Source organism: Parus major, chromosome 12 (genome assembly GCF_001522545.3).
Source record: "Parus major isolate Abel chromosome 12, Parus_major1.1, whole genome shotgun sequence".
Taxonomy (NCBI): domain Eukaryota; kingdom Metazoa; phylum Chordata; class Aves; order Passeriformes; family Paridae; genus Parus; species Parus major.
Window position 1 is genome coordinate 10,867,988 of NC_031781.1, and position 15,324 is coordinate 10,883,311.

Sequence of the window (15,324 nt, forward strand, 5' to 3'; positions counted from 1 at the left end):
CTGAGGACAAAATCTGTTTGCAAATTTCCAAAATAGAGCCTCAGGAAGAGGGTAGGGATGTTATAGGGCATTTCTGGGTGCTGCAAGATTAGTGAGGTGCCAGGTAGGAAAATGCAGCTTTTTCTGATATATTCTCTGCCTTAGGTTCCCCATGATAAGTTATTAGTTAAAATGATGTATCTACTTAAAGTGAAGATCTTTTCTACAGAGACTGCCTTGATAGATGCCTCCAATCCATATCCTCATGTGTTCAGTGAGCTTGGTGCTTTTGTACCTTGCCAGGTTGAAAGTACAAATCAGTCAAAAGATCCTTTCCATAGTTTTACTTGGGGAAATTCAATAGTTGCTTTCCTCCAGGTGAAGAAAGATCTGGTTTTTTATTAACTTTAAAGTTTTATTCAAACCCAGTTTGGCTTATTTGCTTAACTCAAGTTACACAATTGTATAGTTTTCCAAAGGCAAGTAAGTATAAATACAGTTATCATGAAGCGAGATAAAGACTTTTAGCTCATTTATTCAGAGCTTCATTTTTGATTTACAAGTGCAAATAGTTTGCCAGTTCATTGAATGAGGACTGGATGACCAGCTCCATTATTGCTGCAGAAGTACCCAGAGATACTCTGCTCACAGCTCCACAAAGGACACGTTCAGTCAAGAAGAGCTGCTGTTCCACATCACAGTCTGCTTTCCCTTGGCTGGATTTTCACTAACAAACCCAAGAGCAGAATTAGATCAAATTGTGAAGTTAACCTAACTATCTGTGACGTTTCCTGGCACATCAGAAAAACTCTGGGAGGAACTGACCTAGCTTGGACTTTTTTGAGTGTTTTCCCTCTGCCTCTTCTCTAGCATACATCCTGTGCTCATCTGGAGCAGTGACACCATAAAAGCCACATAAGTGCCTTCCTGTCATCAGGCACATAAGTGCCTGCTTCATCCTTGTGGCTTTCATTTGCAGAGCCCCTTTTTAGCTCATAAGGCTTCTAGGTAATAAGAAATTCTGAAAGCTGGTTCCAGTCTGAAAGCTGCCCCCACGCTCCAACCTCAGGGTTACAAAGGAATGGTTTCTATTTCTTTATTGAGAGCAGCACAGAGCACGGGGCTGGGGTGTTGTTGGGCAGGGTTTGTTCAAGCAGGAGTCTGGAGGAACTGCATGGCAGGTAATCTTCAAGTGATGCCTTTGCTGTTGTTTTCCCTCTGTAGTTTGTTGAAGTTGAAGGACAGATCACGTCATTAGTTGATCTGCACCCATCCTTCCTAAGGAAGGGTTACCGACGGGAAATCTTCATCGCTATAGTGTGTTTCCTTAGCTATCTTCTGGGACTAACTATGGTGACTGAGGTAAGTGGTACCAGTGCTGCAAATTGCTCTCTTTTTTAGCCATTTCTCAGGCCAGTTTTAGTTATGATGGAGACTGCAAAGAATTAGGTACTCAGAGGAGAAGTGCTTTTTAGATGGACAGAGCATCTTTCATCCCTAGATCTGAAAGCATTTTGAATGGGAGTTATATATCCCTTCCCTTTTCAGTCACAGGAACAGAAACGTGAGCTCTCATTAAATTCAATCTGATCTCAGGTACCAGTCAACATGAGTATGAATATTAACATCTAGTTCTAAATGATGAAACATAAAGGAAAACTGCAGCAGAGCACATTAAGAACCCATCCAGTGGCATGAAGGGAAAGAGATTTTTATCTTAGTTACACAGATTTGAATTAACTAAATACCACTGTATTTATTCTACATGAACAAGACAGGAATATGTTCCAGTGTGAATGCTGTTGTGATATTTATCTTCAAAATAAAATCCAAGTCAGATTTTAAAAACAACTGGAAGAGAATGACTGTGGGAGGTAAAATAGCACCTGTAACAAAGATGCCCAAACCCCACAGTTTTTCAAGTGAAAGTGCAGTGTAGTAAGAGCAGAGTCTAAACAGAGTTACAAAACAAAAAATGAACTATTTTCTTGAAAGTAGCCCTTTCACTCAATAAATTAATTAAAAATTTATAATAAAAAAAATAAAATTTATAATAAATAAATTTAAACAAATAAATTAATTAATTATAAAAAAGATCCTCCTGATGCTTTGACTTTCATTTTTAGTCTTTTTAAGGTGTTAATGTTAGGAGGCAACCATTTGTTTCTTTAAATGCCCATCCTAAAATACTTGTAAAAAGGAAAGATGTTAGTGTCTCAGTAGATTACATTAAGTGGCTTAATTTTGTTTAATCTTTTTTTGGTCAGAGTTATTCCTGTAGTAAACATACATATTCCCTGGGGAAATTAATGCCAAATATCTACCTTACTTATTTGCTAGATGCTGCTTCTTGTTGGACAGGAGTCATTGGGATATGTTGGTAGATGTCACTGGGAGCTGGGCCTGAGTTATTGTTGTTTTCTTTTTTCCTGTTGGATCTTAACCAATTGTGTCTCTCTTTTACAGGGTGGCATGTATGTTTTTCAACTCTTTGACTACTATGCAGCTAGTGGTGTATGCCTTTTGTGGGTTGCATTCTTTGAATGTATTGCTGTAGCCTGGGTTTATGGTAAGTGAGGATCCTTTAATCTGATATCTTTTGATGAGTCAGTGACAATTTTGCAAGCCAAATATTTAATCATCAGCCACCCCAGAGTCTTCTTCCCAGCAACAGACACATGCCATTAATATCAATTTGACCTGACCTCTTGGAGACAAATTTGCATCTGGGATGAATCCAACCTTCAGTGTTTTTTCCATAAAAAAATGAGTATTCTTCCATTGCTAATTAATAAGGGCACAATTAAGCATTTTCGTGTGTTAGGTTTAGAGGTAAGAGTTGAAAGTGTGGCCAGCCATGAAAATTTCTGTTTGTCTCTCAGAGAATTTTCTTTCAGAGCTTCAGTGTCTGCAGGGACAAGCCAACCAAAGAGAAAGTATGAAAAAAAAGCTGAAAGTGTATTCTGGCCCATTACTTTTGGCAATGCCAAGCACCACAGTCTGACAGTGGCCTCTGTAGCTGCCTGAGCTGTGGCTGAGGAATAATCAGATGTTTGCTGATTAGGACTGCTTATTTCTCTGATTCTCCTAATATCTCCTCAGAAAAGCAAAACAAAGTCAGATTTCTGTAGAAGCAGATGCACCATTTGTTGTCAAGTCTGTTCCAAGGTGATCCCTCTGGGAAGTTCAGAGGCTGGAGAGAGGAGAGGCGGGTAGAAGAGATTAGCATCGTGTTCCTGCAGCCAGTGATGCAGGGTGGGTGGGTGGGTGAGAGGTTCCCCCAACCTTTGAGCTTTTCAAGGAAAATCATCTTGGATTTCACAGCTGTGGGAAGCATTTGAAGAATACATCTAACACCTTCATCCTCCCTCTAAATACTCTTTGGGGAGCCATGGAAAGCAGCTTTTATCCTACAGTATTTACAGGGCTTTATTTGCTCGATTCTCACAGGCGCTGATAATATTTATGATGCCATTGAGGATATGATTGGATACAGACCTGGTCCCTGGATGAAATGGAGCTGGATTGTGATTACACCAGTTCTTTGCGTGGTGAGTACTGACCTGTGCTCTTTCAAGTATTGCACTTGGCAGTGCTAAGCCACCTCTTGCTGCTTCTCTTTGAGGGAAGGCTGTTGCATTCAGAAGCCGATTTGCAAAGAGAAGGTGAAGGCTTGAACATACCTCTCAAAGACATCGTGTTCTCAGATGTCAGCTGTTAACATGACAGCTCTGCAGTCTCCACTGTGCCTGCACAAATTGTAATTGGCTACGTTTAAGTGAATTTTTCTTAGGATTGGCAAAATACTACATTCACAAAGAGAAAATTCACTCTCCAAAGAGCAGTCCCTACTTTAAGACATAGGACTGCCAGGCAGCTATGTAATAAAAAGACTTGAGTAGTCTGAGGCAGACTTTGGCTTGAAGTATTTGATTGGGTGGGAACATCCTGGTAATCTTGCAGCAAACAGCTGAGCCCTGAAAAAGAATTGTCAATGTGCTACAGCTGTTCAGCACCATCTCTTAGCAGTCTGTTGACACACAGCAGGTGCTATAAGCAGATGCTCATCCAGTGATTGAAATGGAAGAACAATTCCCCCATTGGTTTGAAATACATATGGTATCTATCAGCTCTGCCTTTCACTGCATGTCTTCCTCTGGGGCAGTGGTTGTACCAGAGCCCTACTGCCTTTAGCGTTTTTTGAGCCTCACTTTGTTTTCCTTTCTCATCCACAGGGGTGCTTTATCTTTTCTTTGGCCAAGTATAAACCACTGACCTACAACAAGGTCTACACATACCCAGACTGGGCAATTGGCCTGGGCTGGGTTCTTGCCCTTTCCTCCATGATCTGCATCCCTATGGTGATGGTCATCCGCATCATTCAGTCAGATGGGTCACTCATTGAGGTAAGAATAACCAATTGACTGTCTAGGGGAAAAGGGGAGCTTTAACTTGTTGTGTTTTATACAAAGTAATGCTTGGAAAACTGCCACCTTGTCCAGGTAAGGCAAATAAGACTGTTAAAGATCACCTGTCCTCTGGGCAAACAGTAGAAGGAGAACAAACACAAAGCCTTCTGTCCTCAGATAAATACCAAGTGATTTTACTCATGTCCCACTTGTGCAGCTTCCAGCTTGGCAAATCATTACCTCCACGTGCAGACAAACATTTAAGGACTGGAGTGTTTCTGAGTCTCAGGTTTCTGTTCTCCAGCCCCCAGGGACACAGAAGCACCATCCTGAAAATTGCTGGGAAAGAAAGATAAAAAGAGAGAGACCTGGGTCAAACCCAGTTGTGTGAAAACTCATTGAATGTCAAGGAAATTCAGATACACCTGTGGATTGTGTGGCATGGCCTTCACTGTGGGGGACTAAATAAAAGACAAACCCTCTCAACAGAGGGCTTCACTTTTTAGCTTTTTAAATTTGTGTTTATTTTATTTCAAATTGAAACGCTGGATCCAGATTGCCCTGGTATTTGAAAAACTTTGGGTCTGATTTAGACTTGACAGTGCAGATTCCTTCAGGTTTGGATTTGCAGGAAATGTCTTGCCCTTTGCAGTTCAGTCTGGGCTCCTCCAGTTTGTTTTTTTCCTTACAGTGGAAAGCTTTTAGAGGCTGTGCAAGCAGGAAACAGCAATTCTCTTCAAAGTTTTCAGATTAGTTTTGTTTTTGCCTAACAAGTTGATCTTAAATGCAGCTCAGGGTGTTCTTGGAGAAGAAAGTGGGACACTTTGGGTTAGGAAAAAAGAGAATAGAATTAAAAAAAAAATACCAAACCCAAACATTTCCCAGAGCACAAACACTTGCATTTGTTTTTGTCCAAGTGTTAATGGCCTTTTTCAGCTGTGGCCAGGGCATAAGTGTTAATTTTCCTGCCTGCATTGTCACCATGAGAGACAAGTCTAAAAGTAGCCAAAACACTGCTCAAAGACCATGTTAGGAAAGGAAAGAGAGTAAACACTGGTCAGATGCCATTCAGTTCTTCCTTTGTGAACTGAGATGTAGGACAGAAGTTGCCACTTGGCAGTGCAGGCTGGGCTGAGAGGCAGAGCTGTTTCTAAATGAGGAAGGAGGACGCTCATCATTTGCAGCACTGAAAGCCCAGCGTGCAGGATGCTGCCTAAAGCTGGGACTTCCCTCCTGTCTGACTTCCCTGCCTCAAATCAGGCTCTGCAGCTGAGCAGGAGCTGAAGGCTCTGAGATCCCCACATCCTTACAGAGCCACGGGCACACATCTCCAACAGCCGCCATCCCTGTCCTTGGAATGCCGCGTCCTGCTCGTGGAGACACCGAGGCCTCCTGGTCATCTCACCTGTGCTTTCCTTCTCTCTTCCAGAGGATAAAGGCAGTGGCTGCCCCCAAGGAAGTGAATCGGTGGTCCAAAGAAACAGAGAGTGGCACCCCCTTCTGCCCCAATGGAACTTCGAATGGCGGATTGATCAAGCCAACTCATATCATTGTGGAAACCATGATGTGAGCTCTCTCTGTGAGAGGATAAACCTGCTTTAACTGCCGTTTACTAACCATAGATTCTCATAGGACCAGGTTTACAGAGCTTTATATTTGCACTAGGATTTATTTTTATTTCTCACAGAGAAAGTTATTTTTTGTGTGTGTTTTTTTTTTTAATATTTTGTAAGGTAATCACAGCAGACGTCTCTCTGTAGAGGGAGAGCTTTCATATCAGACTAGACATATTACAAGAATTTACTATTATTGGGTTTTTTTAAATATATATATCTTTATCTCTAAATATTATACACCTTACCACTTGAATTGATTGTCTTGCCAGCAATACATTCAAGTCTCAGAAAGCAATTTTAGGTGCTGGTATGGTTGGGAGCAGGGTAACCTACAGAACACACAAAAGGAGCTCTGTTGAGAGATACATTTTTTAAAAAAATGCTGTTTCAAGAGAATTTTCAAAGGTGTAGTATTTTCACCCTCTGGTTCAACTGTGGTAAACAGGCATCAGGGTCACTTTAGGGCGTGAGTACAGTTTTGTTTAGTGCAATCCCTGGATAAGGATATAGCCAAACAGCTGGAGTGGGGAGTTTGCAAGGGATGCAGAGAGCTGGGTGTGAACAGTCTTGTGGCTGTCCCTCCCAAGGACAGTACTGGGACCCTGTCACACCAGCTGAGGAGAACTTGAGAAAGTCATTTGCAGGATTTGACATGGTTCAGTCTTTTTTCTGTTGTTTTTAAATTTTTTGAGGTTTGGGGTATTTTATTTTTTTTTTTACTTAAGTGAAATGCCTGCTGTTTGTGTGTGAGCAGGGAGGTTGAGTTCCCGCTCCTGAGTTTTCCAGCAATCCATATTTTGGTGTGGTGGTCCTGGTGTAAACTTGAATTCTGCAAACCAGGAGGGCAACCTGTCCCCAGGGCAGCAGGGATGAGCACAGAGCAGCCAAGAGGGGAAAAGCAGCACTTGCTCTCTGGGTGCTTCAGGTGTTTGCTCCTCATTTGGACTTTGGTTTGGGAAGGAAAATAAAGGAATTGCTTTTGGACTTTGACCATCCAGAGGTGAACACAAACTGGGTCATCCCTGACAAGAAGAACAAAACCACTCACCTGGTATAACTGGTATTGATAAAGAACACGTTGTTAATAATAATAGTAATGATGATAATAATATCACACAGCAAACAGGTGCTTTTCATCCATGTATCTCAAAAATGCTTTTCCACATTTGGGAACCAGTATTTGCTTTATTTATTTATTTGGGGGAGGAAGGTCATTGCTGTTGGAGGAACAGACAAAAGGATTGAGTCCCTTGTCCTGTATTACTAAATAGCAGTAATGGACCTAGAGCCCCCAGTCTCCTTGCTCATCATTGGACTAAACCATGATTTTATTTTATTCTACTTTATTTTATCTTTAGGGGGGCTGGAGGGTGGCATATTTATGAATCTTATCTGCTGAAGAAACAGGGCTGTTTAGAATTTAAATTAAAGCAAAGGGAACATGTAACACTGAAATATTTTGTGTTGGTCAGAAGGAATTGGATACCATTCCAGGTGAGACTGGGAAGTGAAATGACTACAAGGAGTATAGGAATGGGGATTCCAGTTCATGTAGTGCAGGTGAATGTTTCTGTGGGAAACTGGATCCCTGAAAACTGTCCAAAACATGGACAAAAGCCTTTTTTCTTTCTTTAACATTTTTTTTTTTTTTAACTTGAGCAGGTTGTGCTGGGAACAGGTTCTCTGGCGAAACTCAGCCTTGTCTTGTGGGCATTGTATTAGAGGGAGAGAGTTTTTTGTCTTATGATACCACAGGTAGTCTATCCAAAGGTATTTAGAAGAAATGCTTGATAAAAGCAGAGTTTGTATCTGCTTATTCTGCTGTCAGCTTAGTCTGTCAGGGCAGAGTTTGTCATTTATTTAAACAGGAACATAAACAGTTCTTAACATTCCTACACAGTAGCTTTATTTCATTTTTTCTTGCCCTGTGTGCTACCTGGCCACAGCAGCACAAACATTTCTTAACTTGTTTCCCTGTAACAGAAACAGGGAGACTTAAAACCAAGAGATGGACCAAAATAATTATTAATTATTAAAGAAAAAATATCACTGCATCTGTAACTTCCAAATCTTTCTAGTTTGAATTTCTGGATACTTTTGCAACAGAAAGATGAGTTGCAGCAACAAAACCAGCCATGGTAGAATTGTGTTTTCTTTTTTCTGGTTGCTGTATTATGAGAATTCTCAAGGAAACTTTTGCACAGCTGGAGATGGCAAACATCTAAATGACACCTGCTGGGCCAGTGGCAGAAACCATCCAAGGTCAATTCAGGAGGAATTCTGAGAGCCAGTGGGTGTCATCAAATGTGCCCAAAATAAAGAAATGTGCATACAGCAATTTTATATTTTTACCAATCAAAGGCAAGGAAATGTAACCAAAGATAACTCTCTTAGTGGGCTTCAGCTTGGACTCTCATTTTTTAGTTACAATCAGTGTCTGCAGTAAACAGACACAGGTAAAGAGAAAGTAGAAAGTTAGGGGGGAGTCTAAATTAATGGGTTTTGTGAGTGCAGATGAAACACTGATGCTTCATTTATTTCTTTTTTTATATATACATACATTGTCATACAATTGTTTGAGATTTTAGTGACTTGTGTGCTATGGAGCTAAGAAAAACTTTATTTAGGGGAAAAAATGGTTTGACTACATCAAAGATGTCTCCAGCAAGTCAGCTGGGTGTTTAGGCATCTCCCATGTTGTGGAGAGTGTGTTAGTGAGAAGAACCAGAGGGATAATGCTACACCTTTCAAAATAAAACTACCAGAGAATAGAACCCAGCCCCATTTCAATACAAACTGTGCCATTCAAATCAGTTGCTTCCATGTTTCAAGTGAAAAGGTCTTGCACTTATGCAACAACCTCATTGAAGATTCTCTGTGCCAGCTTTCCTGGCCCTGCTGTGCTCTTCAGCACAACTGCAAGGGAGGGCTGGGACTCGCCAAGAGCCAAGAAATCATTGTTTCTGGAAAACAGTTCCACTCACCCCTCCTCCCTCACCCTGACCAAAAGAAAAAAAAATAAATTGTACCTAATTCTTCTTGTTTTATCTGGGGTTTGAGTTCCAGTGAGCACATTTGCATTTTTACAGTTTGGGGTTTTTACCTAACGATTTTATCAGATTTCTAAACTTTTCTTGGTGATAAATTTGCATTTGAACATGATCCTCTGCCAAATTTATTAAAAAATAATTTTTAAAAAGAAGTTTGTGTTTTCTACCTATTTTGACTGCAAAGACAACTGATTTTTTTCCTATATTTACTTGTTTAAACTCTTATGACCTATTTTACCTGTTTTGTGTAAAAGAGGAACTCTGTGTTAAAGCATCATGACTAGTTATAGATGAACTGGTTTGGATCTGGGGAAAACAGTGCAGTTTTGGCATGAGATCTTTAGAACCAGATCCCTGAGATTTAAACCAGCATAAACCAAGATAAAACGCACACCTTTTCATTTTCATGTACCTTTGTATTCATGGGGTTTCCTGGGCTTGAAAACAGCAGTTTCAGCAGTATTTATTTCCAGCTGAACTGAAATCAAGAGATAGTAGAAAGATAAAGGGGAGCATTTCCCCATGAGATTTTTCTGACCTGTTTCTTATTTTTCTCAATTTTCCAAACCTTTTGAGTTCACCTGTCACTAGTGATGATCTCTCTGAATGAGCATCTATTCTAAGGGACTTTACCAGTAGTCTGTATCTCAGTGTTTAAACAGTATGATTTCATAAATAGAACTGGTTTTTTATTGTTGTTGTTGTTATTATTCTATTTTTCCTTCTCATCTATAGCTTTCCTTTTCATCTGGTCCAAACAGATCCACACACTTAGAAAAGTCCTCTTTCAAGTTTGAGATAGTAGGTCCACAATGGATTTGTTCTTGTGTTGTAAATGAAAACACAAAGCCTGGCAGCTGTATTTGCTGTCTAGAACAGTGCTGGTGGCCACCCCACAGCAGCAGCACAGCTCCTGGAATTAGGGGTGGAGGGGAGTTAGGTATGATCTGCTGAAACAGCTCACCAAAACTGATATTCACTGCTGTTCTTGGGGAGAGGAGGATATGAGAAAAAGTAGGGGGAAAAATATAGTGCAGCCTTACAGTTGCTGTAACACCAAAAACCCCAACAGCAACAGCAGAGCTTTTATTGTCACCACCAGGACAGCACCTCCTGCAGCTCTTTCCAGTCCTGCCTTCATCCTCCTTTCCCAAATGCAGATGCTCCTGGTTCCTCTTCTTTGTCTCAGTGTTAGATAACTCAAGTAGATCTGAAGACACATGGACATCTCCATTCAATAGATCTTTTCCAAGTCTCCTCCTGGTCTGTTTTTATTTGCTACGGAGACTTTCAGTTTTGTTGAGGTTGTGCTTGTCACACTTGGGTTCAAAGCTCCCACTTGTTGCATCACTGGCAAACTTCCAGCTGTGGGAGAAGGATTTGAACACTTTTGAATAACTGATTATTAGCTTCCATGTCTTGTGGTCCCTGCAGGATCACTCATGGAGGTATAATGTATATAAAATGTTAAATAAGCTGTGCATTGAATGCAGTGGACAAGTTAGTTAAGCAGCTCAAGTACACTTGGAAGAAAGATGACCCTGACATCATTTCCAAGGAGATTCAATGGAAGTTGCTCACTTTCAGTAAAAAGAATAAAAAATAAATCTGTGTTTAAGTAGACTAGTAGATGAAATCTTCCACCCTCATATGCACGCACACAGTGGGGACATTGCTTCTATTCCTAGGCTGCAAATCATGTGTGTAAATCTTGCCAAGCTGTTCAGGATGAGGATTGAGGAGGTTTAGGCACCACTTGCCTACAAAGAGCCAACCTGCCAGGGTGTCCAAATGGTCTTTCCTAAATGGGGGTGGTGGAAGAGAGAAAGTAATAACAAAATCCTGGACCATGCCCCTCCAAAGAAGCCTTAAGGTTCAATTTGTAAGCTCTCCTTGTAGGCACCACATGGCTCCTGGCATGGGAGGTTGGGTGTGGTGTGGGTTCAGGCAGCTGCCCTGGACTTGTTTTCTCCGAAATCAACATCCAAAGCCTTGTGGTTAGGATTGATGTGTCGTTGTGTATTTGTATATTTGCATGAGCAAAGGTCAGGAACTGTCAGACCCTGGTAGCTTGTTTTATTTCTTATAATCAAAGATAAGCTTAGAAACAAAGAATCTAATTGATTTGGTGACACTTGACGTTTAAGAAACCCTTAAACTAGTGCAAAAGAGGTGCCCTGAGCTCCGTATTTTGGTCACAGAAATTTTCTTATGGTGTTAGCAGTCAATTTGAGTCTATGGGAGAGATTGTTCAAGAGATACTTGAATATAACCAGCACCAGCACCCACTGGAAAACTGCCAGATCCAGCCCCACACCCTCCACCAGATTGCGGCTCTTTTCTGCCAGCCCAAAAAAAAAAGTGTACATGGACAATGCTTCCCTGGGAAAAAAAAAATCCCAATTTGTTTGTTTCTATTAAAAAAATAAACAGAAAAAGTCACATTCTTTGTGTGGTTTTTTTCCAGTTGTCATTGGGAATTGGTGATTTCAATTTACCCATGTGCTAAAACAAGAGCAGAAATAGCTTGAGACACCATTTCACCAAAAAGAGGGACAAGCTCAAAATTTTGCAGGTCGAAAATTTTAAGAAAACAAATCACCCACCCATCTCCATCAAAGATGGAAAACTTTGGTGACAGGGTTTGTGCCTGGAAAAGAGCCTGACCCTGCTGGTAATGCTGGCCAATTGAATGGCAGACACAGCCTTTTTGTATTGCTGCTGTGTCCTCATTTGAAATAATCAGTAAAAGTGTCAGAATTTAATTACCACAAGCTTTAGGAGTAAAGTAAATTGAAGATAATTTTAAAGGGGCAAGTTTGGGAGGCTTGTTCCCTGTGGCTCTGCAGTGTAGAGCAGGATGGTGCTGCTCACTTTCACATTTGCAGCACAGGGAACACCTGGCCTGGCTTGAGAAATCAGAAGAAATACTGGGAAAAATAAAGCTATTAAAAAGAAAGAAAAAAATAAACCTCAATGATGCTAAGGAGCTGTGCACGTGCTCTGTGTGTGTGCATTTGTGGGGGAAGGCTTCAGCCCTGGAGCACAGTGAGCACGATACACAGTGTTCCTCAATGTACCTGCTTCTGCAGCTGAGATGTTAGAAAGAGTTAAAGTTTTTTTCAATATATAAAGAAAAAAAAATTAAAAAAAAATAAAAACCAAACAGTGGCAAAATTATGTTGAGAGGCTGATAAAAAAACCACAAAAAACCTGAGGGGGCAAGCTGAGTTAGTTCATGACCTGCTCCTGTCCTGGAAGCCAGCGCTGGTCTCTCAGCATCGCAGCATCCCAGTACTGTTCTGAAGTGCTCATTGTTCAATAGGATGTTATTCTTTTCTCCAGTGTAATGTTGTGATTGTTACCTGATAATGTTGCCAGGGACTTCACATTGTAAGAGGTGGTCCATCTTGTTTGATGTATTTGGCTAAAAAACAGCGGTGTTTTTTTAATTATTTAAATTCCTAGCAACTGTGACTACAGTAATGTGATAATGAGTAGCACATGCAGCAAGGAGGCGAGGGCGATGACAGCCTCCTTTAAAATGTCATCTGAACTTTTTTTAAAGAAAAAAAACCTTAAAAATATTTTTAAAACATTTTAAAACATTTTTTGTGTGTTCCAAAACGGAATATTTGTATTTGAAAAAAATCCTGGAGTGTAATTTAATCCTAAAACCCCCTAGCCTTTGTGTATATGGTAAATGTTTGTATTTTGCAGTTTCTGTTTTGCTTTTTAGATAAATAAAATGTATATGGATATTTTTAAGTCATCTTTGCTTTTTTAGATGAGTTTGTAATCACCTTATAACTGAAAATAAAACTTTCCTTTGTAAACCAGCTATGCTCTTGGATGGGTTTGTTTTGGTCTTTGAGTAGCTCAGTTTTTCCTTTAAATCTATTACTTATTCTGGGGTTGTTGGTGTAGGGGTTTTTTGCCCTTATAAAATACTATATATATATATATATATATATATATAAAATATGTGTAATCACTATCTAAATTCATATCTGCCATGGTTTCACCCTGGTTGGCAGCACAGCCCCACACACAGCCTCTCACTCACCCCCTCATTCAGTGGGATGGGGAGAGAACCAGAAGGGTAGAAGTGCAAAAATTCATGGGATGCAAGTTAACAAGTAGCAAAACAAGTGGGGTGAGGGAAAAAAAAAACAACAACAACAAAACATATCAAAGAGGTAAAAAACAAAATAAAAAAAACCCAAGTGATGCAAAAGAAAGCCATTCCTCACCAGTTAGTGCCCAGCCCATGTATGCCCACTACTGTGAGTCCAAATATGTCAGAAAAGCCCAAAAGGAAGAAAAAGAAAGGAAAAACCCCACCCCAGCATTTATTTCTCTGGTGTATGGGAACCAGTTATTTAAGCTTGCTGATGTCCTCTTCAGTCAAACAGATGGAGTTAAACCAGAGTGTCCATTCCTGAAGTCCTGATTTGAGGTAGGGAAAGAAAAAAACAGCACATAGGTGGCTACTCCTTGTGAAAATAAAACATTTGAATATCACTGCTGAGCCTCCAGCACCCCGTGCCCAGGACCAGCCCCACAGCTGTCTTTAGTTGGGGTTTTTGGCTTGGTTGGTTTTATTGCTGGGTGTGATTGAGGACTTTGTCAGGGTTTTCTCCTCTCATCAGCACAGCCTGCAAAGCCTGGGCTAAGCAGCCTCATAAAAGCCCAGACAGCAACTGCAGCGTGTCTCAAGTTAAAATAAATAAACAGGAAATTTAAAAAGCCACTAAGTGCCACAAGCTGCAGCTGCAGGTTTTCAACTACCTGCCCTGGTGGCCATCACCTGCTCAGGGCTGCAGCTGCTCCCATCAGAGCATCAGCAGGGATGAGAATGGCATCAGCAGGGGGATGTGCTGAGGCACAGCCAGGGAGCAGCTCTGTCCTAACCTCTTACCTGGGACACACAGGGCAGCCCTGGGCACACACACCCCGAGGCTCACAGCCCATGGGTGCTCCTTCAGCCTCCTGCAGCCCCAGTGCCTCCCTTGGCCTCGCTGCAGGGCCCTGCTCTGAAGTCTTCGCCCCAGGAGGGCAGCCAGAGATAGAAGATAAGGGTTGTTTATGTGGCAGTGATTCCCCAGTCAAACCAGGAGCATTCCTATACCCTGCTCAGTCTCTGAAAATTCCTGCATTACCCACTTAGCCATGAAGGGTTGCAAAACCCAGCTTGCCCTATGGCCTTATCCAGGGAACATTCCAGGCTGTGCTGCCCACACTGGGAGCACAGGGGAGAAATCCTCGTTGTGCAGACACAAGAATTGTGCTCTGGGTTCATGGCAGGCATTTCTTGGGATGTCTGCTTTCAGAGGTGGGGTAATTTGGCTGCCACAGTGCAGATCCCCGAGGCACCCTGCTGGAGCTGCAGGGTTCTGAGCACCAGATGGGACATCTCCTGCCAGCACAGCATTCTCCAGGAGTTTTCTAAGCCATCCCCAGGGATTAACCACAGCTTTGCAAATGCTGCCACGTCACGGCTGCCACGCGCTTTGCTGCGTCAGTGTTTCGTCATGGAGCAGCCCAGCTTCCAGCCAAGATTCCCAATGTGGAAAAGCTGCAAGCAGTGCTGGAACCACATGCTTGAGCATCTCCAGCTCTTCCTGTTAACAGCTACAGCAAAATTGCCTCCATGGGCACAGGGAGGGGAGCAACCCAAGTCCTGCTGTTTATGGGGGGTGGCAAGGGACAACCCCAGCCCTACAAAGAGTGGCCTCCCAGCAAAATCCTCTGTGTGGCCTCCCCCTTGTCCTCCAAGGTGTCTTAGGGCCCCCTGGCAAGTTAAAATGCTCCTGGAAGCAAAGCATTGCCACACTATCATCCTCCAGCAGAAAGCAACACAAACCAAAACAAACGCATTTCATTTGCTTTTATTTAATTTAAAAAAAAAGTCAAAGTCATTCCAATCCCATTTAAATACAGAGATTTACAAATAGGTCCAAAACAGGACTAAAATATTCTTTGAAATGCTGTACTTTTAAATATTGTGCTTTCATAGATACATAAGAAAATTAGCATATAAAAATACTTTACAAGGAATACACTCTAATATATGGATAAAAATACACATTTAAGTAATGCATTTCATCTTCATATCATTCAAAATGCATAGGAAGGGATACAAGGACCAAGTTTTTCTTCCTCCTTTTTTTTGTTTGTTTTTTTTTTTTAAAGCCTTTAATAAAAGTCTTCATTAAAAACCTATGAGAAGCCCCAGTGAGCTTCCACTGCTCAGAATATTGCATATAA

At 41.3% G+C, this 15,324-nt stretch overlaps 1 protein-coding gene across 13 annotated transcripts in view; it reads left to right on the plus strand.

Moving 5' to 3' along the window:
- SLC6A6 (solute carrier family 6 member 6) overlaps positions 1-6,369 on the plus strand; it is a 118,839-nt gene extending 112,470 nt beyond the window's left edge. For 12 of the 13 annotated variants that reach the window (XM_015640582.2, XM_015640576.3, XM_033517551.1 and 9 more), the window contains 5 exons: positions 1,204-1,341; positions 2,446-2,548; positions 3,430-3,530; positions 4,215-4,385; positions 5,818-6,369. In XM_015640582.2, coding sequence (XP_015496068.1) covers positions 1,204-1,341; positions 2,446-2,548; positions 3,430-3,530; positions 4,215-4,385; positions 5,818-5,958 — 654 coding nt within the window. In that variant the 3' untranslated portion in view covers positions 5,959-6,369. The remainder of the gene's footprint in view (positions 1-1,203; positions 1,342-2,445; positions 2,549-3,429; positions 3,531-4,214; positions 4,386-5,817) is intronic. The other variant, XM_033517553.1, reaches the window with a different exon arrangement.
- The last annotated feature ends 8,955 nt before the right edge of the window (positions 6,370-15,324 follow it).